The sequence below is a fragment of the Staurois parvus genome, unplaced genomic scaffold (assembly GCF_062004578.1).
Source record: "Staurois parvus isolate SC_StPar_1 unplaced genomic scaffold, SC_StPar_1.0 ptg000636l, whole genome shotgun sequence".
Classification (NCBI taxonomy): domain Eukaryota; kingdom Metazoa; phylum Chordata; class Amphibia; order Anura; family Ranidae; genus Staurois; species Staurois parvus.
The window spans coordinates 9,834,980-9,860,717 of NW_028318432.1; the positions used below are offsets into that span (position 1 = coordinate 9,834,980).

General features: G+C 41.8%; 1 protein-coding gene across 14 annotated transcripts in view; it reads right to left on the minus strand.

Moving 5' to 3' along the window:
- The window catches only part of ABI1 (abl interactor 1), a 134,306-nt gene that overhangs the window by 11,477 nt on the left and 97,091 nt on the right, over positions 1–25,738 (minus strand). Inside the window, exons 4-10 of one of the 14 annotated variants that reach the window (XM_089693789.1) lie at positions 24,127–24,141; positions 22,550–22,650; positions 19,182–19,322; positions 16,268–16,368; positions 15,447–15,518; positions 8,343–8,519; positions 1,197–1,283 (exon numbers count right to left, since the gene is read on the minus strand). In XM_089693789.1, the coding sequence (XP_089549915.1) occupies positions 1,197–1,283; positions 8,343–8,519; positions 15,447–15,518; positions 16,268–16,368; positions 19,182–19,322; positions 22,550–22,650; positions 24,127–24,141 (694 nt within the window). Of the gene's footprint in view, positions 1–1,196; positions 1,284–8,342; positions 8,523–15,446; positions 15,519–16,267; positions 16,369–19,181; positions 19,323–22,549; positions 22,651–24,126; positions 24,142–25,738 lie in introns of all 14 variants that reach the window. The other 13 variants (XM_089693788.1, XM_089693791.1, XM_089693793.1 and 10 more) reach the window with 13 other exon arrangements.

Sequence of the window (25,738 nt, forward strand, 5' to 3'; positions counted from 1 at the left end):
AATATTTCAGTCCCAGACAATGGGGGTCCTGTGAAACAACAACCCAGGTGAAATGGTCGACACGTTTTGGGAGACGGACTCCCTTCCTCTAAAGCTCTAAACAAAAGAGCTGGTTGATTTTTTTTCATAAAAACAAGTTCCCGCTCTTTTGGCTCTCCCAGGACACTGGGGGAGATGTACTAAGGCTGGTTCACTCAATCCCATGCAGCTGTGCATATTAGCCAATCAGCTTCTAACCTCAGGTTGTTCAATTAAGCTTTAGCAATAAAACCTGGAAGCGGATTCGTTTCCATGCAGAAGTGCACGAGATTCAGAGTGAACCAGGTTTAGTAAATAAACCCCACTGTGTAAGTTTTGTCAGCACATCTGCAGCTGCAATTGCCCATAGGTTAGCAGTTTTTCCTAGCCTACCCATTAAGTAAAATTCAAAATACTAACCACAACATACAAAGCCATCCACAACATTGCCCCCAGCTACATCACCAACCTCAACTGCAGATATTGTCCAAATCAAGCTCTCCTCCCAAGACACCTTGCTCTCTAGCTCCCTTGTCCCCTCCTCCCACGCTGCCCTCCAGGACTTCTCCAGAGCCTCTCCTATCCTCTGCATCTCCCTACCCTAGCATGTCCGATCAACCCCCACCCTGTCTGCTTTTAGGCAATCTTTGCTTACCCCACGTCCACCTAAGAACTGTACTTGAGTCACCTCCATCAGATCACCCCCCGCAGCTATCACCTTTTGTACCGCCTCCCCCTTCCTTTAGATTGTAAGCTCCATGAGCTGGGCCCTCCTATTCCTTCTGTACTGAACTGTATTGTAATTGTATGGTCTCCCTTATATTGTAAAGCACTGTGCAAACTGTTGGCGCTATATAACTCCTGTATTATTATTATAATTGTAAGTACTTTTAAAATAAACGATAATATATGGCAATAAAAAGTCGACCTAGATGTCTGTGATTGTTGGTTACTGGCTTGAACAGTTATTTATACAAGTTAATTTGTGTGTTAAATTTAGCAACCCTTTAATACATACAAAGGCCATATCTCATGCAGTTGTAGGACCCTTGTATGAAGAACAGCCCTGTAAAACGTGAACCAGCGAAGGGCAGAAGCACTTCTGCAGCCATCTTGGCTAGGCCATGCAAGTGAGAGCAAAGGCTTGGTGCTCCTTAGCAGTGAGAGGAAGGACTTACTGTTTTCCTGCACCCTGGCCACGAAGCCTGTGAGAGGTATCTGTGGAGTCATTTGAGGCATTGGGGGAGGGGGAGAAGCGATAGAAACTGGAAGCAGCGACACCAACAGTGGACACGTAGAACAAGTGAGGAAAGAAGAGACAACAAGCAGAAGTCAGTAACGAAAGACAAAAGCAGCAACAAAATAAAATAAAAAACAAAAAACACCAATTACAGGAATTAAGGAACAACGTGAAATCACAAAGTTTTACTAATCGGTGATATCAATTTAATTTTGTGAAATCATGCATTGTTTTCCAGGAAAACGGAAATGACATACAAGGTAATTCAGCGTAATGATTATCTAGGTTCAGAAATAAGAGCCATCTTCCCAAGCACTCCTCCACTTGAAGGTTCACATGTGGAACGTGCCGGACAATGTGGCTTCTCCTTGTGTGTGGCTAGACACCATGCGGTTTTAGGAACAGGGAAAACAAATCTTGGGTGTTAAAACATACTCCGTCCTTAAAAGGAAAAAAAGAAACCTTGTATTTCACTTCCATTTTCACTGAAAACAAAGTTCAGTTGCTTTAGTAGTACAAGAAAGGAAGAACATCCTCTGCTAGTAAGAACAAAGTTAAACAGTAAATGTGGCCTCTGATACAGACACAATGCCCACTTTGCTCCTGCAGGGGTCGCTATTGTACCTGTACATTGTGCACAAATCATTGCAATCAAAATCCATCTCCACACACTGGATGGCTTCTCTATGGAATGGCTTATTAATGACATCTTGCAAACAAAAGGTGTGCTGTAGCACAAAAGCAGCCTATCAAAACTTAGCCCTCCTTCATTTATGACTGTCGGCTAAAAATTATATATAGCATGAAAAGCAAGCAGCTGAAAAAGATCTGGAGACATGTTATTCGACTTCACGCACATGGGTGCATTTGCCCAAATCGGTGTAAATATGCTGCATAATTCTGGTGTCCGGGATGCCCTGGAGCTGCTTACAGCTGGCCATAGACATGGATGGGTGAAGGCGGCTGTACGCAGCTATGCCCTGCTATTAACACATGCACGTAGATGCGTTTCAAACACTCCCTACCTGCGCTTGGGAGATTGCGCCTGCGCACTTGCGCTACTTTGCGCTAATACTGGCACATATGTATCTGCCCCAGATATCCTGAGTGGTGTACAGCCGCCCATAGACATGCATGGGAGAAGGTGGCTGTGCACAATATCAGGATATCTGGGGCAGAAATAAAATATTGGCAGCCAGTCTACTTTGCACAGACAAATGTGTCCATGTGCATGTAGCCTTAAGGTCGCTTGCACACAGAACATTATGTGCCCATTCAGACTAGGAACTGCAGGGTGAATCGTACAGGAATGCTGTGCAATTCACATGTAGTTCTGTGCAGTGCAATATCAGCCCTACTCGTTTTTAATGGGATGAAACTGAACTGAACCAAAAAGCAGTACATGCGCTACTTTTTGAAAGACAAAGCAACTGCAGGGTAATTTTGTACCATGCAATCCAGTGCAGGTTAAAAAAAAAAAAAAAAAAAAAAGCCCTGCGACCTGTGTTTGGGTTTTAACTTCGAACTGACCCCCGCAGCAGATTGTAAGGGCCTTGCGACTGGAATGCGGTGCGGGAACACCGCTCTCCTGCACTGCATTTTAGTGTGCATGGGCCCCTCACAAGTTCTTCTAGACATCTTTCCACCTGGCAGGGGCATTTTGGCAGAAAAAAAATGCTTGACGCTTTGTTATGCATTTAGGCATGTTTAGTGTTTAGCGTTAATTTATTTCAGTGAAATGAATTAATGCCCAAAGTGCTAAATGCTCCTACCGTGAACACGTGTTTGGAAGAGTCAAGGGTTTGTTCTGACAAAACTCTGCTGCTCCTGGATGTACTGACAGTGGAGGTTTTTCTCCTGCCTCTAAACTCCTCTAAAAGCCTGTGTGTGTATGGACACACAGGAACATGCTGGGGCGTAGAGTCAGAAAGAGAAAAAAAAAAAAAAAAAAGGGAAAAACCAAAAAAAAAAAAAAAAAAAAGGGAAAAAAAACCAAAAAAAAGGGAACAAAAAAAAAGGAAAAAAAAAACAAAAAAAAGAAAAAAGGCAAAAAACCCCCCCAAAAACTCCAAAAAACAAAAACCCAAAAAACAAACAAGCCAGACACTGATAGGAGCAGCTGAAAAAAAAGTCCACTGTGCTCGAGGCCTTATTCGGTTTAGTTTTTTTTTTTTTTTTTTAAGGCCCAACTCTGGGAACAAATACTCACCAGTATTAAAGTAGTTATGCATTCTGTTGGCAGAAAATACATCTTGGTCAAGCTGGCGTCATTCTACAGCAGTCATTTTACATGCAGGATGGAAGTACAGCTTGCCAGTACTTCCAGGCCACTGAGACCTAATGGCTGCAGGTTTCATAGACTTCACCATTATAGCCGCATTTCGGCCTCCCTCTCCTCCATCTGTATTACACAGTCCCAGGCTTTGATTTTGTAAATAGACAGGAGAGGGAGGCAGATGCGGTACCACAGCATGGAGGTCTAGGATACTTGCAGCGCTTTCATCCAAGTAGGCACAGATAGTACAGCAAGAGCTGTACTTCCCTCCACATGTAGAGCAGATATGACAGCTGTAGAAAAAGGCCAGCATGACCAGGGTTTCCTTTCAGCCAATCTGTATATAAATGCTCTAATACGTTTTTTTTTTTTGTTTTTTTTTTTGTGCCTGCAGCTGGGCTTCAAATTTTACACTTCTTAGCTGCTGGCAGCTTGGAAAACTCTGAAAGGAGGAAAGCTGTCTGGTACTAACATTCAAGGCAGTATACACCCAGGGACAAATGTTGGAATGCAAGAAGTCTACATTCCAGGCATTCATCCCTGGGTTCATACTGCCCTAAGGCCTCTTTCACCCGGGCGTTCCCGTATGTCCGTTTTTTCATCTGTCCATTTACGAATGAAAAACAGACACCCATGTATTTCTATGGACTAGCAGATGTAAACAGATGATTCCAGGCATTCATCCCTGGGTTTATACTGCCCTAAGGCCTCTTTCACCCGGGCGTTCCCGTATGTCCATTTTTTCATCTGTCCATTTACGAATGAAAAACAGACACCCATGTATTTCTATGGACTAGCAGATGTAAACAGATGATCATCTGTTTACATTCGGTAATGTCCGCATCAGTTAACATCCATTTTTTTGAACAGAAGAGATCCCTATTCTTCTTCCATTAAAAAAAAACGGGACAAAAAAAAACCCGAATGTAAACGGGCCCGGGCCTCGTGGGAACGGGCCCAAACCCTCCTGAGAACGGGCCCAAACCCTCCTGAGAACGGGCCCAAACCCTCCTGAGAACGGGCCCAAACCCTCCTGAGAACGGGCCCAAACCCTCCTGAGAACGGGCCCAAACCCTCCTGAGAACGGGCCCAAACCCTCCTGAGAACGGGCCCAAACCCTCCTGAGAACGGGCCCAAACCCTCCTGAGAACGGGCCCAAACCCTCCTGAGAACGGGCCCAAACCCTCCTGAGAACGGGCCCAAACCCTCCTGAGAACGGACCCAAACCCTCCTGAGAACGGACCCAAACCCTCCTGAGAACGGACCCAAACCCTCCTGAGAACGGACCCAAACCCTCCTGAGAACGGATCAGTTTTTTTCTTGGAAAAAACATGACTGAACTGATGAGAAAAAAACAGAATGCCCGCATGAAAGGGGCCTAAATGTTAGTACCGCTCAGAACAGTGTCCAGCCTCAGCAGCTGTCGGCCTCAGAGTTTTACAGGCTGCAGGGCTGGATGGTGCCTTCCACCCCCATGGAAAATGGTGGCATATCTTGCACAGGGGCTAAACACCCGGTATGCATGTGACCTAAAGGGTCAATCCCAAACTGGAAACCCTGCAAGTGCCCAAGCACAGAGTACATTCCGTGTTTGTATAAAATGCTGCAGTGAATAGGCTTTGATAAAGCGGAGGTGTGGAGAGAACATTGGAATTACTTGGAGTGGTATCTGTACATATTGCAGTACAGAAGAGATCTGGTAATGACCTTCTATACAGCATTGATTATTATGTTTTAAGCAGACCTTGGAGCTCAGCCTAAGGAATGTGAAGGTCGGATTCTTGTGAACGATTCAGCCCACGGAACACCTGCCTGGCCTTGATGCAAGCAGCTTATCAACAGTAATTTCACAGACACATGTCAGCACCACAAATGAACACATGACAACCGCTCTAACACAGAATCAGACAGACACTGCAGACTCCATCACAACACGGGGAAAAGTAATCTGATGAAACATTCAGTGCCCAATACCAATAGGGTCCCATTCACACCTATGCATTGTGGTAAAACAGGCATTACCAAATAAACATACTGCAGTGCCATTCATTCAGAAGTGTGACTCCAGGGGAAAAAATAAATAAATTAATCACTTGCGGCTATCTATCCTATGGCCGGCTGGATGTTGGTTACTGTGCAATCCTTCGTTTTACAGTATGGATAATATAGACTACGCATTTCTTCCTTGCTACACCAGACCATTCCAGTGGTCGTATAGTAAAAAGGTAATTATGTTTACTTTCCCATCTTCCTCACGGCAACCACTGTATTTTTTTTCACCAAATACAAGGTAGTCTATGAATGGACCAAGAGGGAGTGGCAGGGGTAAGTAAACAGTCTCCCTTTTTCCATTTACAGAGCAGTGTGTTTAGTGACAATTTGAGGCTTTTTGTGAATGGATGAGGCAAGAAGAATAGGGACAGTAAATTTACAGGGGAATTAAAAATTAAATTGCTGACTATAGTACCCAGGCTGTAATGGAGCCCATAAACTAGACGAAAAATTGTTCGAAAATCTGTCATTTGGACAGTTTGTTCATTTTTCGTCCAATTAATGGGCACAGATCGAAAACCGGTAGTGGTGTTTTTGAGCCAAAAAAAATGGAAAAGTTTGGAAAACGTCTGCCGAATGTACGGTAGATTGAAAGGCTAATGTGTTTCTGGCCCGTTGGAACAGTGCATATGTGACCCAGAAGCAAAAAATAAAAAAAAAACAAACAAAAAACTGATTCACGTATGTCCATTGAATATCATTTGAAATTCGGTCATTACATGATGGCAATATTGTTTGCTCTCACCATGTGTTAGTATTTTCAAATATGGGTTTGAATGATTTTTCAACTAGTGTATGGCTAGCATAAGAAACTAAGATTTGTATAGTAAACAGCAACAAACCGGCAATAGAATAATTATATTTCCTTTGTGCATATGGCAAAAAAGTTTTCCCTCTGGGTTTTACTTTAAATGGCACCTCAGTGAACAGAACACACCCCCACCGCAAAAAAAAAAAAAAAAAATTGGTACCTAGCACAAAGCAGTGGGCTTCTTTAATGCAAAGCACACTCATAAATGGGGCAGCACTGTGGCTAAATGGTTAGCGCTTCCGCCTGGCAGTACTAGGGTCGTTGGTTTGAATCCCAGCCACGACACCACCTGCCTGGAGTTTGCAGGTTCTCCCTGTGCGGGTTTCCTCCAGGTACTCCAGTTTCCTCCCACACTCCAAAGACATGGTGGTAAATTAATTGGATCATGTCTAAATTGGCCCTAGTGTGTGTATGTATGAATGTGAGTTAGGGACCTTAGATTGTAATCCCCTTGGGGGCAGGGACTAATGTGAATGTATATGTGAAGCCCCTAGAGTATACCCACGCATTCTTACAATTCAGCAGACTACTGTACAAAGGACTTTGTGTGATTTGGAAATTTTGAACTCTGAATTTGTATAACCAGGAGTGCACACTTGAGTTCCCTGCTGCTTTTGCCATACCTCATGTGGCTTTGCTTTCATCCTTCTATGGAAGTCAATGTGAATGCATGATGAACATCTCAAAATGCTTTTACACCAATTTCAAATGAAAAAGGTTTCCCTTAAAGCCGCTAAAAAACCTGCTGTACTTGACTTGCTTCAGCATCGCAGTTTAAGCAGAACTCCTGCCAGAATTTCTTTAGCTTTATATACAATAGGAAGATTTAGTACCAAATCGCACCAAACCCGCAAAGGACCCTTTTGTAAATGGCATTGAGGTTTGAACGCATAGGTGTGAACGACCTCCTTCAGGAAGCCGTGTTGTCTCCCTTACCATGCGAATCTATGTGTTCTGGAATGCATCAGATTCGAATCAGTGTGAACCAGGGCAAGGAGATCTACAGTCACAGCGTACACCTTTCATTTTACAACATCAGCACTGCAATAGCAATACAAACATTTTTTACATTTTTGACAATCCAATATAAGTTTATTTTAAAAATCTCTTTTCATGTTGCGAGTGCTGACTGACTGCTGGGCATCACTTTCCACAACTTCCTGGATGCTCTGCATGCTTTGCAACATTTCCTCTGTTCTAATGAACAAAGTATGAGCCTGCAGCAGATAAATTGTATCAAATCCTTACATATGATTTTTAGATACAATTTCCTCTGTTCCGTTTACTTTCAGCTTCCAAGGACTATATATCCCATGTTACCTTGCTGCCTGCAGGCAGTGACTGCTATACTGACTCCGCCTCCTCTCAGCACCTCTGTAGATCAGAAGGCAGACTCTGTGAAATGTGTGACACAGCAGTGCCTACTCACAGGATATAATGAATACATGTCACAGAATTCAAGAAGGTGAAAATGTAGGGATCCTCATACAAACTTCAAGATTGTATGGATTAATATGAGTAGACTATAAATAACTGAGATGCAGTGTACTGTATCACTCTGCACTGCGGTGAAGAAAAAAAAAAAAAGAAAAAAAAAGTAGGACTGAATGCATAAATTGCAGTCCTATTTGCACCACACACCAACACAATGTGGTATGAATTGATGCAATAGGAACCATGCATTAGGCTGCTCTGAGAAGGGCTGCCAAGTACAGTACCAATGCATCCTGTGTGAACAAGCCCTAAATAAAATTAAAAAAAAACAAAACTGTTTACTGTTTTTTTTCTCAAATCTGCCAGGAATTCAGCTTTACACACAAAAAAAGACAGTCAACGGGTCTGCTGAAGGTATCAGATGTGCTGTAAATATATATGTGACATATACACGAGGTGACTAGAACATGAATGCAGTAACTCACACATTGATGGAAAAAGCATAGGCTTACTTGAGTTCTGTGAATACAAAGGCCCGCCATTGATATGAGGTTGTCCAGAAAACTGGGAAGTCACAGAGGGGGTCCGCCTGTATCCTCCAGAGGAAGCAGAGGATGTATTGGAGTTGTGCCGAGAGATCTGCCTTGCCATTGAGCCAAACTGGGAGCCTGGAGCCGAGCCACCACCAACTGCTTGCCGAAGAGAGCCGCACAAAGCAATGGGTTACTTTATTATGCATTGCAGTGACACACCAAGCAAAGCCTCCACAAGGCAACGCTAAGATTTCTTACAGTCAACGAGGCCCTTCTATATTGCAGACAAGAAACTCAGATGATGATCTGGCAGTTCTGCTCCGTATGATGTCACCTTCCGGGCATCATATGTAAATGAACTGCTGTCCAAACTTGCAGGTCACGCTGAGCAACGATGGCACAATGGTCACAAGTGTACTGACTTCGCAAGAGGTAGCATGCACCACTCATAATACAGTGTAAAGTAGGCTTGAGCTTTGTACCTGGGTCACCATCTCGGGAGGTTGCTCTAGCATGCAAAATCTGCAACGGTTGCTCAAAATGCCAGGTACATATAACACATCCAAAATGATCAATGAAGATATAACCAGGTTCAAAATTAAAAAAAAAAAAAAAATGTAAGTCTCGAAACACAATGGCAGCCAGTCAACATTTAAATTGTTATTTAGGAGCAGAGCATCTAAATTCTGTGGCCAATTGAGAAAGTCTGGAAAAAAAAATGCAATTCTACAGAATTGGCTCTTTACCAAAATCTAATTTTTGGTACAACTTTGACATATTTACTCGCTCCTTGTTCCAAAACTCAATTATTATATTTCAGAATTGTCTGTGTAACACAAGCAATCCACATCTCTGCTCAAGATCCCGATGACAAACTCAAAGGGGTCGAGGGCGTTTTAATTTCATTGAGGTCAAAGCTGTCCCATCGACTTGTGATGAACCAGCCAAGCAGTACAGCACAAGCAGTGTGCAGCACAAATACAAAAAAAGAACAGCCTGCATATGTCATTGGCAAACATGGCTACCCTGTGGTATATAGAGAGTCAAAAGCTATACATAGGAGAAAGGTTCTAAGACAGAAGCAGAATCCAGGCAAACCACTACATAAAAAACTGAGATAAGCAAATTGTTCAAACTGTCCAACAACCTGGAATTCTACGTTTGCTGAGAACAAGTAAGTTACATCCAAGGTTGGTTACGGTAGGTTTTGATGGTTGCTGGGCAGTACCGGGACAGGTTTGTCCCGTGCCCAGGGCAAAAATGTGGAACTGTACCCCCCTTATGCACTGCTAATGCATGACAGAACGGATGTACCACTTTTGTCTCCATTCTCTGCCCTCTTTGCTCCAGCTTCCCAAGGTTGGCATAGAGTGTGCACTACACATGTATGGTCAATTGCTAGCTTTCTAACATGTAGAAAGCAGGTTTGCACATGCACGGTGTTTCAGCAGATCTGATGCGTGCGGTAAGGGAGCATCCACTCTCTACCACTATGCCCTGGGCAGCTGCCCCTCTTGCCCACCCTTTATACCAGCCCTGCTGCTGAGGATGCTAAAAATCCTATTAGTCTTCATGCCCAAGACTACTGTCAGTGCTCTGATTCAGGCACTGCGAGTTACAGCTCCGCTTTATTGCAGTGCGGGGGATCGAGTCATTCGCTTGCCCCTTTCTCCCTCCTCGTCCATTCACAAAAAGCCATTTGTAAGTCTCACAGAAAGTAAGGCATTCTGTGAATGGACAAGGAAAGATCCTGTCATTTAGCTGCCCTCCTTTCCCATCATCCATTCACAGAACATGTATTTTATGAAAGGAAGCTTTTTATGAATGGAGGAGAGCAAAAACAACTCGATCCCTGCACTGCACTATGAGGCATGGTCTGTCTCTGCACATGAAGCTCACAACTGACTGTAGTATCCAGCATAAATAAAACCAAGTCCTCATGCACACGGGATGTTTTCATAACGCTGGTAATGTTAGCTGTTTAAAGTCACATTAAAAACGTGAGTTTTTTTAGATTTTTGGCATTAGCCTTGAGAGGCATCTTTTAGAGTTTGTTTCTACCAAAAAAAAAAAAAACGTCCAAAAACGCTGATATGTGGAGTTTCCAGCCATAAAATGTCCCAGCCAAAAAAACGTTGATTGCAGTCTGTGTGCGCATGGACACATAGGGGAACATGCTGGGGGGTTTACTAGCTGTAGAAAAAAACATCAAAAGCCAAAAACAGAAGCTGTAAAAATGTCAAGTGTGCATGAGGACTAAGATTTGTAGCATCCCCAGCAGCCACCCAGACCTTGTATAACTAGCTTTAGGAGTAGCTTATCTGGACCCACAAAAAAAAAAAGTCAACAGTCTTTCTTGGAGTTCCACCCGAATTCATATACCCTGGTCCTAGCCGGTGACAGGCCCTGTGCTTTCTTGTAGGCAAATTCACTGAGTGGCTCCTTTAGCTGCCTCTTCCACTCCTAGGGGTTTACATGAGTCCCAAGGAAAGGTACACATAACCATTGTTTGTGAATATATAGCTGAATATAGTAGTATTTCTTATCTTCCCGGAGCTGGACTTACACTCACTACTAAGATTGTGTTCAATAAACTCACTAAATTCAGATATAAGATATATCTTTGAATTTTTTTAAAAAAGATACATTTTTATTTTATTTTATTGAAAAAAGTGGTTCCATAGATCGTTCCCAAATTATATGTGACCATGGGGTTTGCCATGTTTGCTCACACAATGCAGCTACTAGCTAAAAAGGAAAGTGGTGAGGTTAGTTCATGAAGATGCACTGAAAATAATGCAATCATCATTGAACATGTGAAATATCTTAATGCAATATACTCTTCAGGCTGATCATCTGCAACACAACCTCAAAAGCAATTATTCAGCAAGGATGCCGATTACACTATGTTACACCAAATGTGAGATATACACAAGAAAAAAAATAAAAAAATACTGGACTGCAACTCAGTACTGGTTTTTAATTCTTCAGTAATCATTTTATTTGCACATTATTATCATTGCAGATAAGAAAACAGAATGGGTCACAAATTCTAATCCATCACCAATAAATTAATAAATCTGGAATTAGCAGGTTTAGTTTCATGCAAAATACATCATATTTTCCATTTGATGAGTAAAAACTTCCTGTACACTTTCTTGCCATGCTAACAATGTAGCAGTTTATGTAAAAGATGACCCATAGAAAATTGAGTACAACAGGATATTTCCTCATTTTAAAGACTGTCCAGGAAAAACTGAACTCTTTCCACTTCTTAATGGGCATTGTATAGCTGTGTAACTGTCTAAATCTTGCCAGGAATTGGGGCTGTGGAAGCAGGAAATGTTTTCTCCGCACTTTCACAGGTTCAGATTCCGGGGTCATTTAGTGCACAAGACCACAAGCTAGTGTAGGAGCTTAGGAAGGAAGCCAGCAAGATACACAGGATGATCACCATGAGGAATATACGTGCCATTGAACAGATATGCTGCATCTCCTAATTCAGTCTGAATGGAAATGTTTTATGTCTGCAGTATGAAGCATACGTAGGCACCAGTAACACCTTCCCATGTTGACCTTCTCTCACCAGTACGATCATATCTGGTGTCTAGGCAATGGTCTTGTGATCTAAGCCTAAGATGTCTTCAGGTACAGACAGACATTCAGGCCCATCCAGTTGGCCTAACATGGATTCAGGTTTGGCAAGTAAACCATCTCCTTGTCCAAGGTAAACATAAAACTGAACAAGCATCTATAGCAGTCTCTCTCGACATTTGTAACACAGAGGAACCCTTGAAATAACTTTCAGGCCTAAGGAAACCCCTGTTAAAAAAAACTATAACTACAAGTCATGGTACTTGGTGTGATGGACAGTAGGAAGAATGATCCTTACACTTTGGGTAATTGGGAAGAACTACCTCCTTACAGATACTAAAAAAGAGAACAGGTGTCAGTGGGAGCTTATCCGACAAGGCAGAAATTGCTAATTGTTTAAGGAACCCCCATAGAGCCCTTGTTAAGAAACCCTGATCTATAGTATCACCTTCCTCATCTATAGTGATAAAAACAAAAAAACACACAAAAACACCCTTCAAGAGTTCCATGTTCTTTCCTGGAGAATGTCTTTAAAATGTGGACTGCCTCAGTAAAAAACAAACATACGATAAAAACAACAGTTTCTGCAATTATTTGGCTCAACACAATCTAATTTGTCTGTGAGATGTACTGCAGGATAATACATCTCGGAAGTGGTAATAATGTTACGTGTCATTATTTATTAACCATGTTCGATTGAAACCTAATAGCTGATGGCAAGGAAAGTCTGCAGGATGTTTAGCAAAGCCTCTAAAGTGAAATGTAACTTAAGGAAGCCCTTAGAAGATCATAATAATGAAACAAAGCTTGGCTGGAAAAATATAAATTAAGGTTTATATTTCACAAAACAGCAATACAAACTTCTGATGACTATCTATTCTCTCGGCTTTGTATGGACACGAAGGATATGAGGTGCAGTGTTCTTAATCAGGATCACTGGGAAATGGCGGAAGAGACATTCTGTATCTGCTCCCACCACCACTTTAAGAGGAATGACACAAAGCACTGGAGGGACGTTCACAATCCATCATGGGAGCAATGCTATGTGTTCCTGTATACAGACATGCTCCTCTATGACACACAAGTAGTCACAGACATGAATGTACCTCTTAGAGATATGAAATCCATTGGGGGGGATGCAGTCAAAAATGTTTCAAAGAATGCCTAGTGAAATTCTTCAATAAAGGCTTCATGGAAATCAATTTGGAAGACAGCGTGTAAAATATACTCAGAACATACAGTAGTTATTTACACCTTTACAGATCTTGCCATGCAAGATTTTTTAGGTAGCAATTTATTTGGAATGCTGTATACATCTAGTATATGTGTGCCTATAGGAAAGAGGACTACTGGTAGCGGTATACAAGGTACTGGCAGAGTTATACGCCTTCACCGACCGCAAATATAAAACAAGACTAATGCTGCCCTGCCACACTTGCAATATTGTTCATACTAAAAACAAAGCAAATGGGTACGAGCAATGGACAAGTTGCCTTCAAGAATAGAGATGACAACTGCCATGCATGGAATGAATGAATGAACACGGGGGGGGGGTTGTTTGGTTCATACTGATCAGATCTCTTTACATATGGGCAGCTTTAGACTGGATAGTGTGAAACCCTAATGTACTGGCATAGGTTCACCCACTACAGGACACAAAGACCCCCGTCGATGAGAAAGTCTGGTCAAGCACTCAGATATGAAGTGGCTCCTTCATTCATGTCATTTCCTCTATAGAGATACACTAGTGCACAAAACAATACATATTCAACATCCAGGGAGTTTCACGGGGGGTTGGTGAGCTTGCATTTCAGTTAGGTCCTACAAGCACTTTTCTAATTATGGTATGCTAGGCAGTGTACTCTACAGGCTATAAAGACATTTTCTGTAGTTATCTGTAAATAATGAATGGCTGCACAGGGAAATATGGCTTAAGTGATTAAGCTACTAATGTCTATAAAACAGGCTTTTCCATTTACATGGCCCACCCAAACCCATATTCTACACCCATCATGTTAGTAAGATAAATAAGTAATGGGCTGCATTTGTTCTTCTATGAGCTACACTTAATTACATATACTGTATGTCTACAGGCCTTAGTGACTAACATACCAACTGAAAAGCACACTTTAAGGGCTAGTTCACACTAGATGCAGTCCAGTGCATTTTGTTTCTGCATCACAAAATGCATGCACAGTGTTTTCCATGTATTCCAATGGCCCTAGTTCACACCAATGCAGTCAGTTCAAGTCAGTTTCCGGTGTAGAAAAAAAAAAAAAAAGCTGCATTTTTGCCTGCACAGAACTGTACTGGAACAAAGCAAACTGCATCAAAACTGCACCGGAACAGAGTGTGGTGTGAACTGCAAGCAACGTATTCGGAATGCATTTCTGTGGTATGAACTGGCCATAAAACCACTTTGTTGGCAATTTCTTCCAACATACACCATTCACAGTGGTACTTGTAAACACATTCTAGTCTGTTCTAGCCTATAAGATCTAAAATAAAAAAAAAAATTAATATCACTTCCGGCCTAGTTATTGCTCAAATTTTGTGAGTGACAGATGGAGGCAAGAAAGGTGAAAAAGGAATTAAAGTGAATGTAAAGGCTGAAGGTTTTTTTTTTTTTTTACCTTAATACATTCGCTGCATTAAAAAGTATAAAAAACCCTTCTATTGTCGGCGTCCCTGCAGTCACCCCAAATACTTCCCTGAGCCTGATCTCAATCCGGCGTTGCCTTCTCTCTCCCTCATCACTGGACTCAATGAGAGCGGCGGGAGCCTTTGGTTCCTACTTCTGTCAATCAAACCCAGTGAGGAGGGAACGGATTGGCTGAGCCACACTGGGTGTGTCAATGGACACACACAGCACAGCTCACGATTGGGCCTGCACGTGTGCCACCAAAGGAAGCAGCTTCTTATGGTGGCACACAGAGAACAGGAGGAGCCCAGGGTGCCAGTGGAGGACCCCAGAGGAGGATCTAGGCTGCTCCATGCAAAACAATTGCAAAGAACAGGTAAGAACAAGTTTGTTTAAAAAAAAAAAAAAAAAAATTTTGTGTGTGTGTGTGTGTGTGTATATGTATATATATATATATATATATATATATATATATATATATATATTACTTTACACTTTAAGTTAGAATAAGGCTGCAATGTGGCCCAAAGACATATGATAGGTCTGGTCTACACAAAATATTATGTATGTGCAAGTTACAAAGTATGTAAGTTGTGGAAAAGATATAGTAATATATCTGCAACTAGAAGACGTATTAGGAAAAATTATTCTATTTCACTTCAGAGGCTTTTTTTTTTTTTACATTAGATGACATTACATGGATTAGAGATACATGATAAGTACTGTGAGAATCACCTATGGATCATTAAACACCAGAAAATGAATCTACAATTATTGGAACACCTTGAAACCACCATGAATTGATTAATGTAAGAAGTCACCCATACTCCATGTTGTGGAAGTCTCACCTGGAGGAGGGGGAGGTGGCGGAGGAGGAGGAGGTGGTGGTGGTGGTGAAGGTGTAGGACCACCAGAGATACCTGGGGGAGTTTGGGTAGTGAAATAATGTGCATTGTCAGAACACAAAAAAAAACTTTTCAAGTGACTCTTTGAAGACTCAGAACATGATAATCATTACGAGACCCCAAAACCCCAATGGAGGAGCTTAAGATTATCTGAAACAGTGAGGACTGGTTAAGGAGGCTCTGCGGTAACGGGGCTTTAATTGGCCATTTAAACAGAAATAGTTTAGAGATTCAATGTACACAATTTGTTGCAATGGGCAACCACCCTACTTAACTGCTCAGTTATTTTCTAGACACATGCATTTTTAAAAGTCAGCTAAAGCATATTATATATCAAGTTAAATATTGTAGTGTCATGAATGAGCTAAAAATGAGGTAAAGTTAACACATCTAGGACAAGGCAACAACAATTTTGTGTAAGGCCACACTATGTGCCTGCACACACAATACAATTACTAAAATGGTTAATGTTTATTGTCCTTGCACAGTTTTACTACTATGAAAAAGTGTCACCATCCTGCACAGTGCAACACAAGGTGGTTTGTGAGCCCCAAACACCAGGTCAGGCTTACTTTGTTCCTAATAAGTACTAAATATCATTGGCTTACATTTCTATAAAAAGTGAAACAGCTTACTTACAACAAACTAATCTGACACAGATGAACTATATACTGTATGTACCAATCCTGTGCTCTATATATCTTACAAATGGCTCAGTAAAAAAAAAAAGAAAAAAATATATATATATATATGACAAGCCTTACCTGGTCCAACAGTTGGTGGGGAAGGTGTAGGAACAGCAATTGGAATGCCAATACTGCTACTGCCACTGTTTTCTCGACTGCCACTCCCTCCACTGCTGCCACTGTTAACACAATATAAAAGATTTAAATAGAAAATTAAAAAAAAAAAAAAAAACGCAGCTCAAAACTGCTGCACGTTACAATGTAGAACCAAGTATTATACATCAAAGTAAATGATGAGCCTTGTAGATGAGAGAATGCAACACGTTTTCCAGAGCATCAAAATTATCTAAATCTATTATCTACACAAAAAAGAAAATCATTAAAAAGGATAGCTTATCCATTTGCAGTACTAGCTGTGCTTTCACATAGGCAAGCATCTTCATTTTAGACCTGGTGACCTTGCCTTTTCATTAAGCTTGCACTCCTAGGAGTGACAACACTCCATCACCCATGAGTCTCTGCAGAATAATGCTATCACCCTAGGAACGTGCCCTTCTGAAATAGGGTGTGCATCCACAATTTGATTGCAACCAGTGAAACCAACCTTGTTAAAAGCTCCAAGAAACATTACTACAGAAATGTGTTTAAGAGTAATTAGTTCTACTTTAACCACTTGCCTACCGGGCACTTCTACCCCCGTCCTGCCCATGCCAATTTTCACCTTTCAGCACTGGAAGATGTCCTAGGTAAATGGATCCTATTATTTAACCACTTCCTGCCCAGGCCAATTTTCACCTTTCAGCGCTGTCGCACTTTGATAATTGCGCAGTCATGCAACACTATACCCATATGACATTTTTATCATTTTTTTTCCACACAAATCGAGCTCTCTTTTGGTGGTATTTAAAACGCCACTAAGCATTTTATTTTTTACGCTATAAACAAAAAAAAAAGTTTTTCTTTGTATCTATTATAAAATTTTGCAAACCGGTAATTTTTTTCCAGCACTGATCATTAGTGCCCTGATGATCAGTGCCAATCCCTTCGTTGACAATTGCCGGTTTTTGGCAGTACTTTCCTCACACTGTCACAGCGTGAGGAAAGTGCAGCCGATAACTGGCAACTGTATTTACCCAGTGATCGTTGTGTCATTGGACACAGCTGATCACGTGCTAAAAAGCTGCCGTGATTGGCCATTTACCGTATCCTGTGATCAGCTGTCCATAAGACACAGCGATCACTGGCAGGGCCGGGTGGGTGCCACTGGGGGTGCGTGTCCTGGAATGACATCCATTGACATTGTCCCAGGATTACACATCTGCGCTGTAGCCGTCCTTCTGCTATAGCGCAGTTGGAAATCAGCTAAAAAGGTGAAAGTTCACCTTTTTACAAAAAATAAAAGCACATTTTTTGCAGGTTAAAAAGAAAAAAAGTGCATTTTATTATTTTTTTTGGCAGCGGCCTGTCCTGCAGACCTGTCAGTATATCTGTTTGACTGGGCAAGCAGATATACGACAGGACGAATCATTGAACCACCACGGTGCTCTACAGCGACGTGGTAGTTTATTGAGAACTACAAGCCAACAGCCGCAAAGGCTGTCAGGACTGGTCGTTAATTCATAGAACACTGTGAATCAATGACACGGCCAGGCGGGTGGAATCCCGCGTGGCCACGTTATGTTTTTTTGCTTTTTTTAAATTGTTACAGCTGTCTGGGAGGAGAAGATCCCCAGCTAGCGGGGTCACAATGGGGAGCATAGAGGAGCTGGGGCTGGTCCATTCATAACATGTTATGAAAGGTGAACTTATCCTTTAAAGCTAGCATGGAGATTCTTTGGAGTCTCTCTGACCTACATCAGGTTGATTTGCATTGCAATGACTGGTACAAGGTGAAAAGCAGTGCTTAGCCAATACCCATATACACAAGCCCCAAGGGAAACCTGTACTGGGAGGAATATAGTCTGTCATTGCCAGCTTCTGTTTCTTTGCGCAGCTTTTTTTTTTTTTTTTGTTCTTTTAAATAAACAGGTTATACTCACCAGCTTTGTGAAGTGGTTTTGCACACAGCAGCCCCAATCCTCCTCCTCTTCTAGGGTCCCCCCGCTGGTGCTCCTGGCTCGACCACCCCACCAAGTGCCCCCATAACAAGCCGCCTGCTATTCGGGCACTCGTGTGTGCTCGCTCCCGAGCATGCTCTGTGTCCAGAAAACAGCGTAAAACAAACTGTCACTAGCTCCGAATCACAGCAGCAGGAGCCAATGGCTACTGCTGCTGTATCGGAGCCAATGAGCAGCGAAAAATCTGAAAGACAATTGCTGCATCGAGATCTGGCTCAGGTATGTATTTAGGGGGCTGCATGCAAGTTTTTTTTTTTACCTTAGTGTATAGATTGCAGTAAAAGTAAAAAAAAAACCTTCTACCTTTACAACCCTTTTAAAATGCTAGCATCTTGACCTGGAATAAATATGTATATAAAAAAGTGTCCACTGGCTGTATACTTGTTCCAGGTCAGGGAAACGAATATCTGAAGACAGACAAGCAACTAGCATTTTCAGAAGAGCTCAGTAATGGCTGTATATATTTTTTTTCCATTAGCTCAGGAGTCAAATTATTCCAATCCAGTGACAGGAAGATTTTCTTTTTTTAGGCTCATGAAACATGTACTTTCACATTAGAATTACACATTTTTTTGAATTTTTTTTAAAATTATAAATGCATATACATCATTAAAATAGAAAAATGTTAATTAATTCCATGTTTGCGCACAGCCACGCTAAAATTAAAAAAAAAAACAAAAAAACTGCACACTATAAGCACCCCATGTTTGAGGTGAGGGGGAGGGGTGGCATGCATTTTGGGAATGGAGTATGCAACCATGCTTTATGTTACACCCTAAATATGGTCCAAATAGTAGGCAATCTAGCAAAACCTCTAATGCTGCAGATACAAAACCTTCATCAGTGCCACTGTACACTGGGCTAGAAGCCATTACCTGTGCGTTCTTGGCCTCTGGTTCAAAGAAGCAGTTCTACCAGGACTGTGCTGACTTCCGAGCCTTGCTGGACTGGTCATGTAATCATTTGGAACCGTTGGAGGTTTGACGGGCTCCAGAGTTTTGTACGGGGTATTTCTCCTGTAAAAAGAAAAACGCACACATCTTTAGCTGGCAAATATCACTGCAATAAAAAAACGACATCAGATGATCATCACTGAACTGTAACAGGACTTTGGGATGATCTCCTGCTGACAGATCTTGAGAAAGAAAAGTCCATCGGTGGGGAGGTCGGATCACTTTGGCCTACACCCTACTGTTCTCTGAAAGAACCAAAGTGGTTTTCTTTTAAGCTCAGGGTAATGGACATTCATGCTTCACAACTGTTGTAAGCCTATGATTATTTATGTCATAATAAAAAAGGAAGCTCTTGTAGGGTTTAACATTAAAAAGAACCAGCCACAACTAGGTTTATACAAGTACCTGAATATATAGTCATATAGTTTCATAAATATGCAGGCTCACCTATGAAATATTTATATATATATATCTCTATCTCTATATGGAATCTAAGGGGTTAATCCACCACATTGTGTAAAGGATGTTTGATCCTGTTTTCTCTGATCCTTCCCTTCTACTGTCCCCAATCCATCCTCTGATAGAACAGAGCCTTGGGAGCAAGCTGCACAGGCTTAGTTTGGTGTGTATTGCTAGAGAGGTTTTTTGGGATTTTATTTCCTTAGGAGGGTGCATGTGATCAGCACAGGGCCAATCAGCACTGTCCAGACAGAGGGTTAGGGGTCCTGCATCCTCATAGGACAATTAAAGGAGAATAAAGCTGCTTTTGCAAGCTTTAGCCAGTGATCTACTGGACACTAATAGAAGTCACAAGACTGCTATATACTGCTGATGAGAAAAGGTATTTTGCAGTTTTATACCTCCCAAAATAATTGCATTTCCAAGTTGTGTGTACTGTGGGAGACCAGATATAGTGATTACAGGGTCATGGGTTTAGTAACACTATAAGCTAGACTGTCACATAAAAATCGTTTAGCAGGTAAAACTGCTCCCATCTATGTATTTGTCCATCCAATTCTGGGATTTACACAAATCTGCCACACAGCACAGCCAGGTGGAATAAATTGGTGTTCTCCCTCCACCCCAAACGTTCTGACTGGACACTGAAACAGCAGCAAGATTGATGAGGTCATCCCTGTATGTTCTCCTCCTATCAGCATGTTTCTTGTCACCACATTTACATGTGACACTGAACAGACTTCCCAGTACTGTCCCTCCCTTCCCCAGTCTGAGCTCGGCTATAAAAAGGTAAGGAGGCAGGTACTTATACCCCCTGTGTTTAACCTTTTGCCGCCCGGCGAATGGCCGTTTGGCGGCCGGCAAAGTCCCTCAGCGTTCCGGATGGACGCCATATGGCATCCTCCCAGGCATGCGCAGTTTGCACGCCTGCAGAGCCGCGCCGCAGCGCCATCTGTCACCGGCCATGTACCTCGGACACGGCCAATTACAGATCTGAGTACCGGCCCCATTGCCGATACCATGTGACCTGCAGTGACCAAGCACAGCAGGTCACATGACAGTTGTATACAATAGATGGCTTCATTCATGCCATCTATTGTATACTAGTGTGCCTAGCTGTGAATGGTCACAGCGATCACATGCACAAGCTGGGCCAATCACAGCCCAGCTGTGTCATGTGATTATCCATGGCCAAATCACAGCTAAGCACAAAAAAAAAAAAAAAAAAAAAAACTCCTGAATGAATCGATGTCATTCAGGTAAATGCTTGCTTATACCAAAGTAATTCTTTGCTATAAGCAAATTGTGTAAAAAAAAAATACTGACCACTTCCCCAAAGTAGTACAATGTTACTATAGTAACATTGTACTACTTCGGTCATAGTGAAATATGAAAAAAAATCTTAAGAAAAAGAAAAAAAATGTAATAAAAAATTAAAATAAAAAAATTAAAAAAATATTTTTTTTCCATACTGTCACCAGTAAGTGTCCCTGATCACCGCCAAGCCAGTTATATGATAATGCTGTACTGCACTGATGACAGTATGTAAAAAAAAAAAAAAACTAGTGAAAATAATTTTTTTCTCATTTTCCGAAAAATGACAAAAAAAACACAACAAACACAAAAAATATATCTGTACTGTTCTGACATTCTTGGACCTTAAGAAATTAGATTGGCTGTCAGTACTTCAGGATTGATCAATATTCAGATATGTACCATATACAAATACATCCTAATTTGGGTTATTTTCACCAAAGACATGTAGCAGAATACATCTTGGCCTAAATTTATGAAGAACAAATATTTATTTGCAAACTTTTATAACAGAAACAAAGAAAAACGTGGGTGTTTTTTTTCAAAATTTTCTGTCTTTCTGTTAATTTAGCAAAAAATAAAAACCCCAGTGTTGATTAAATACCAGCAAAAGAAAGCTCTAGTTGTGTTAAGAAAATGATAAAATTTTAGTTTGGGTACAATGTTGTATGACCGCGCAATTGTCATTCAAAGTGTGAGAGCGCTGAAAACCTGAAAAATGCCCTGGGCAGGAAGGGGGTAAAAGTGCCCTGTATGGAAGAGGTTAAGATCGAAAACACATATGCATTTTTTGCGACGGGTCAGTGTGAAAAGTAGCCTTAATGATTAGGGATTACAGAACTACATTTATTTGTGTTTTTGTACCTTCTGGAAGTTAAGGTGTCGTGAACCCTAAGGATGACAACAGGCTAACCTCATTCTGATGTCATATGTTATCTGCTGCGCTTCCACCCAATAACAGCTCCCTGCAGTTAGAAGAAATTTAAGTAATCTCAGGGTTCTGTAGTTGAGATTTTCAGATTCACTTGACAAAAAGCAAAACCATATGAGCCCTAAGCAGTCCTCAGGGCAGAAACTCCATTCAGAATGTCCATTCAGTTTATAGTCCAAGTTCGATGTCAGGTACTCATCCATCATATTAACCGAAGCAGAGGGTCAGAGCCAATAGAGGGAACTAGGACCAGTGCAGGGAAAGGGGGCTCAAAAACAGAAAGAAGCGTGGTGGCGATACCTTGCAGACAAAAACCATGGGGACCGATCTGGTAATTCCACTCTGCATTCGAAAAAAGTAGATGTTGCCAGAATGCCACATTTACAGGCAACAAGGTTATCTCTGGCAGCACCAAAGCATGCTGGCATGATGTACTACAGCAACACATTGATGAAAATCGAATGCCCCCAAAGAAGTGGGCTGATATCCATTGAATAAAATGTATTATTTAATTTAGAGTTTTGCCTGGAGTGTAACCTGACATCCCTCATAACCACACTCTAAAATGTTAAGCAAAGTTACATACCCCAATGTACCCCGTCCTGGCATCGGTGGACTGGGTGGCTTCTGGGTAGGTGGATTTGTTCGAGTCAAAGTGCCAGTCCTTGCTGCCTGGTTTCCTCCATGCTGGATTAAAAAAAAAGAAATAAGTCAATATTCCACCAAACATCTGTCAATACAATAATAACAAACTAAATCTCATTAAAAAAAAATGTTAGGATTCCCAGACACAGCTCAACAAGTGGATCACATAGGCATCTACTCATTTTAAGGTTTTATCATGATTATTTAGGATTCTGCCTTTAACAGAGCTCCATAAAAAAATAAAATAATAAGTTAAAATTAAAGGTATTCATACTTTCCTATTGTGAATTATGGGGAAAGAACTTATTTCTGGTTCTGTAAAGCAAAAGTATTTGTGGAAGCAAGTTTAATATAATTGTCTGAGCAAAACAAAAAAAAAAAAAACCAAACCATTGTGCGTACAGAAAAATGCATGCTGATCTGTCATAAATCCAGTGAGCTAAGATCCTGTTTCAGCTGACAACACATTGACTGCCCTATTGAATTCCCAACTACTGTTGTCAACCCTGTCCAGTTCTCCCTTCTGGACTATAGAACACCCACCAATCTCTTCATCTCTAATAGAAATGGGGAGGTTCTATAATCCAGTGAACACTACTGGGCATTTCAGAGCAGCAGAGGTAGCATTCACCTGAACAGGATGATAGGTGCACACTGTGTTTCTATGGCAGATTCATTGGGTATTCTTCTGTACTTGCAAAATTTAAAAAAAAAAAAAGCAAAACCAAGGAAAATGTACATTTATTGCAGCAGGGGCGGACTGACCATTTGGAAACTCAGGCACTGCCCGAGGACCCGGGGTCAGTAGGGGGCCCCATGAGATGCCCCTGGTACCTTTTTCATAGGCTTTGAGTTTGGGCAAGGATAGAGGGGCCCCATGATCCCCTATTGCCCGGGGGCCCCATGAGTTGTCAGTCCACCCCTGTATTGCAGAGATATACTGAAAATGATTTTTGCCCAGGCATCTACTTTACTCAGATTGCAACACCTTTACTGAATGTAGTACCACCTCTCAACCTGTAAGTAGCAGTACTACATGAAAAACATAAAAAGGCCATATAATGCTATAACATTGTAAGGCTGCTTGCAAATTCTATAAATATTAAGAAAAAAAAGCCAATTTTATTAGAACACAATGATCTAATTTTTTTTTAATATATTATGAATCAACCATTAAGAGAAAAACATAGCACACGCCCTTAAGCATCTGTCTAAAGAGCCTTATGTCATATACAGAGATGAAACCAGTTGTCTGGGAAGCCTTCCATAAAATGCAAGTCAAGAAAGCAGAAATCTATAAAATGAGGAAAGCGCTAGGATTAGATGGCGTTACTACTATGGTGTCAATACATCGATGATATATTGCCACATCACTCTGGACAGACAAATGAACTATGTATCCTGAGCAACAGCCAAAAAGGAGAGGAAGGAGGAAAGGATGGAAGTTGTAATGGACTGATAGCGATGCAGCCTCGGTTACTGAGTGTTTGGGTTTAAATGAGAAAGAGCACCTCTTACCTTGGCTTTTAGCCACTTAATGATGGCAAAGGGAGAAACAGAAAAGTAAAGATTAATGGATTGTTGCAATGAGAAGTCACATAACAGACATACACAGAAAGAATTTCTATCTGCTGCTTTATTCTTCCGTCACAATGCTATAGTATGCTGCCTGCCAACGCAGAAGTCACTTGGATACATGCATCAATTGCTTGCTTACAGACACGCCGTACATTTTAAAAGGCTGACCTTGTGTATTGCTGAATGGGGATGGACAGCTGTTCCATGCACCCCCATGCAGGCAGTCCCATTGCTGTCAATTGTGATGCAGCAGCTGCACGGACAGTGGGTGCATTTGGGGCCATGCACCCACATGGATGTCACATTAGAAGAGGATGTGTCCAGCCAGTCGCTGTGTCCCAATTGAGAGCAATGTGACTGCCTGTGTAAGGATACACCGAATACCTCCGCATTCCCATGAGGGTAAACATGGCCCGCCACAGGGGTATTGCTTATGTACGCCCTGTGTGAACAAGGCCTAGAAGTGATCCCTCTAGCAAAAATAAATTGTCTTTATTATTATGTTTCCATAATACACCTGATCAAATAACACACGCGTCATAAAAACTACTACTATTGCCTTGTTGCTTTTGATATCCTTATGGAAGTTTTTTTTTTTTTCGTCAGAACTACAAGTTTAGGGATAAAACTGCTTAAGCCTAATTCAACATATGACTCATGGGGCACTGGTACAATTCAGGACGCAAAACAGCTTCTTGATGACTCTGCATCTGAAGGAATAAACAAGTGCAGCAACCAGATTATCTTGGTAAAATGGGCAACAATACCCATTTTAACCTATCATATTGTTAAAGTGGCTAAAGAGAGCCCTTATTCAGACCTGGTCCCTGAGGGTCAAAATGGCTTTTCAGGTGCAGTTTGGATGAATTAAGTTGTCCTTTGAGAATCCCCATCATTACCCTAAGGAAGGAGTAACCAGACTCCTACATGTAGATCATCATTTCTCAACCTTTTTACCCTGGAGAAACCTTTTAAAAGTATGAAAGAAGCATTGGAGAAACGCCTCCTTCCATTGGCGGCCAGGGGAGAAACGCCTCCTTCCATTGGCGGCCAGGGGAGAAACGCCTCCTTCCATTGGCGGCCAGGGGAGAAACGCCTCCTTCCATTGGCGGCCAGGGGAGAAACGCCTCCTTCCATTGGCGGCCAGGGGAGAAACGCCTCCTTCCATTGGCGGCCAGGGGAGAAACGCCTCCTTCCACTGGCGGCCAGGGGAGAAACGCCTCCTTCCATTGGCGGCCAGGGGAGAAACGCCTCCTTCCATTGGCGGCCAGGGGAGAAACGCCTCCTTACAATGGTGCCACCTTACATTGGTTGTCAGAGAAAGGTCTCCTTACAAATGGCAGTCAGAAGAGAAATGTATCCTTACAATGGTGGTGGTCAGTGGATACATACCCCTTTGCTTTGGTGATCCTTTTGAAATGCCCCCTTGCACTGGTGCTCAAAGTAGACATGACCCCTTAAAAAGGTCAGCAGAAAATTGACCCTTTACATTGGCAGTCATCGTGGTTGGGAAATAAATTGCGCGAAGAACCCATACAAATCCCTTTAGGAA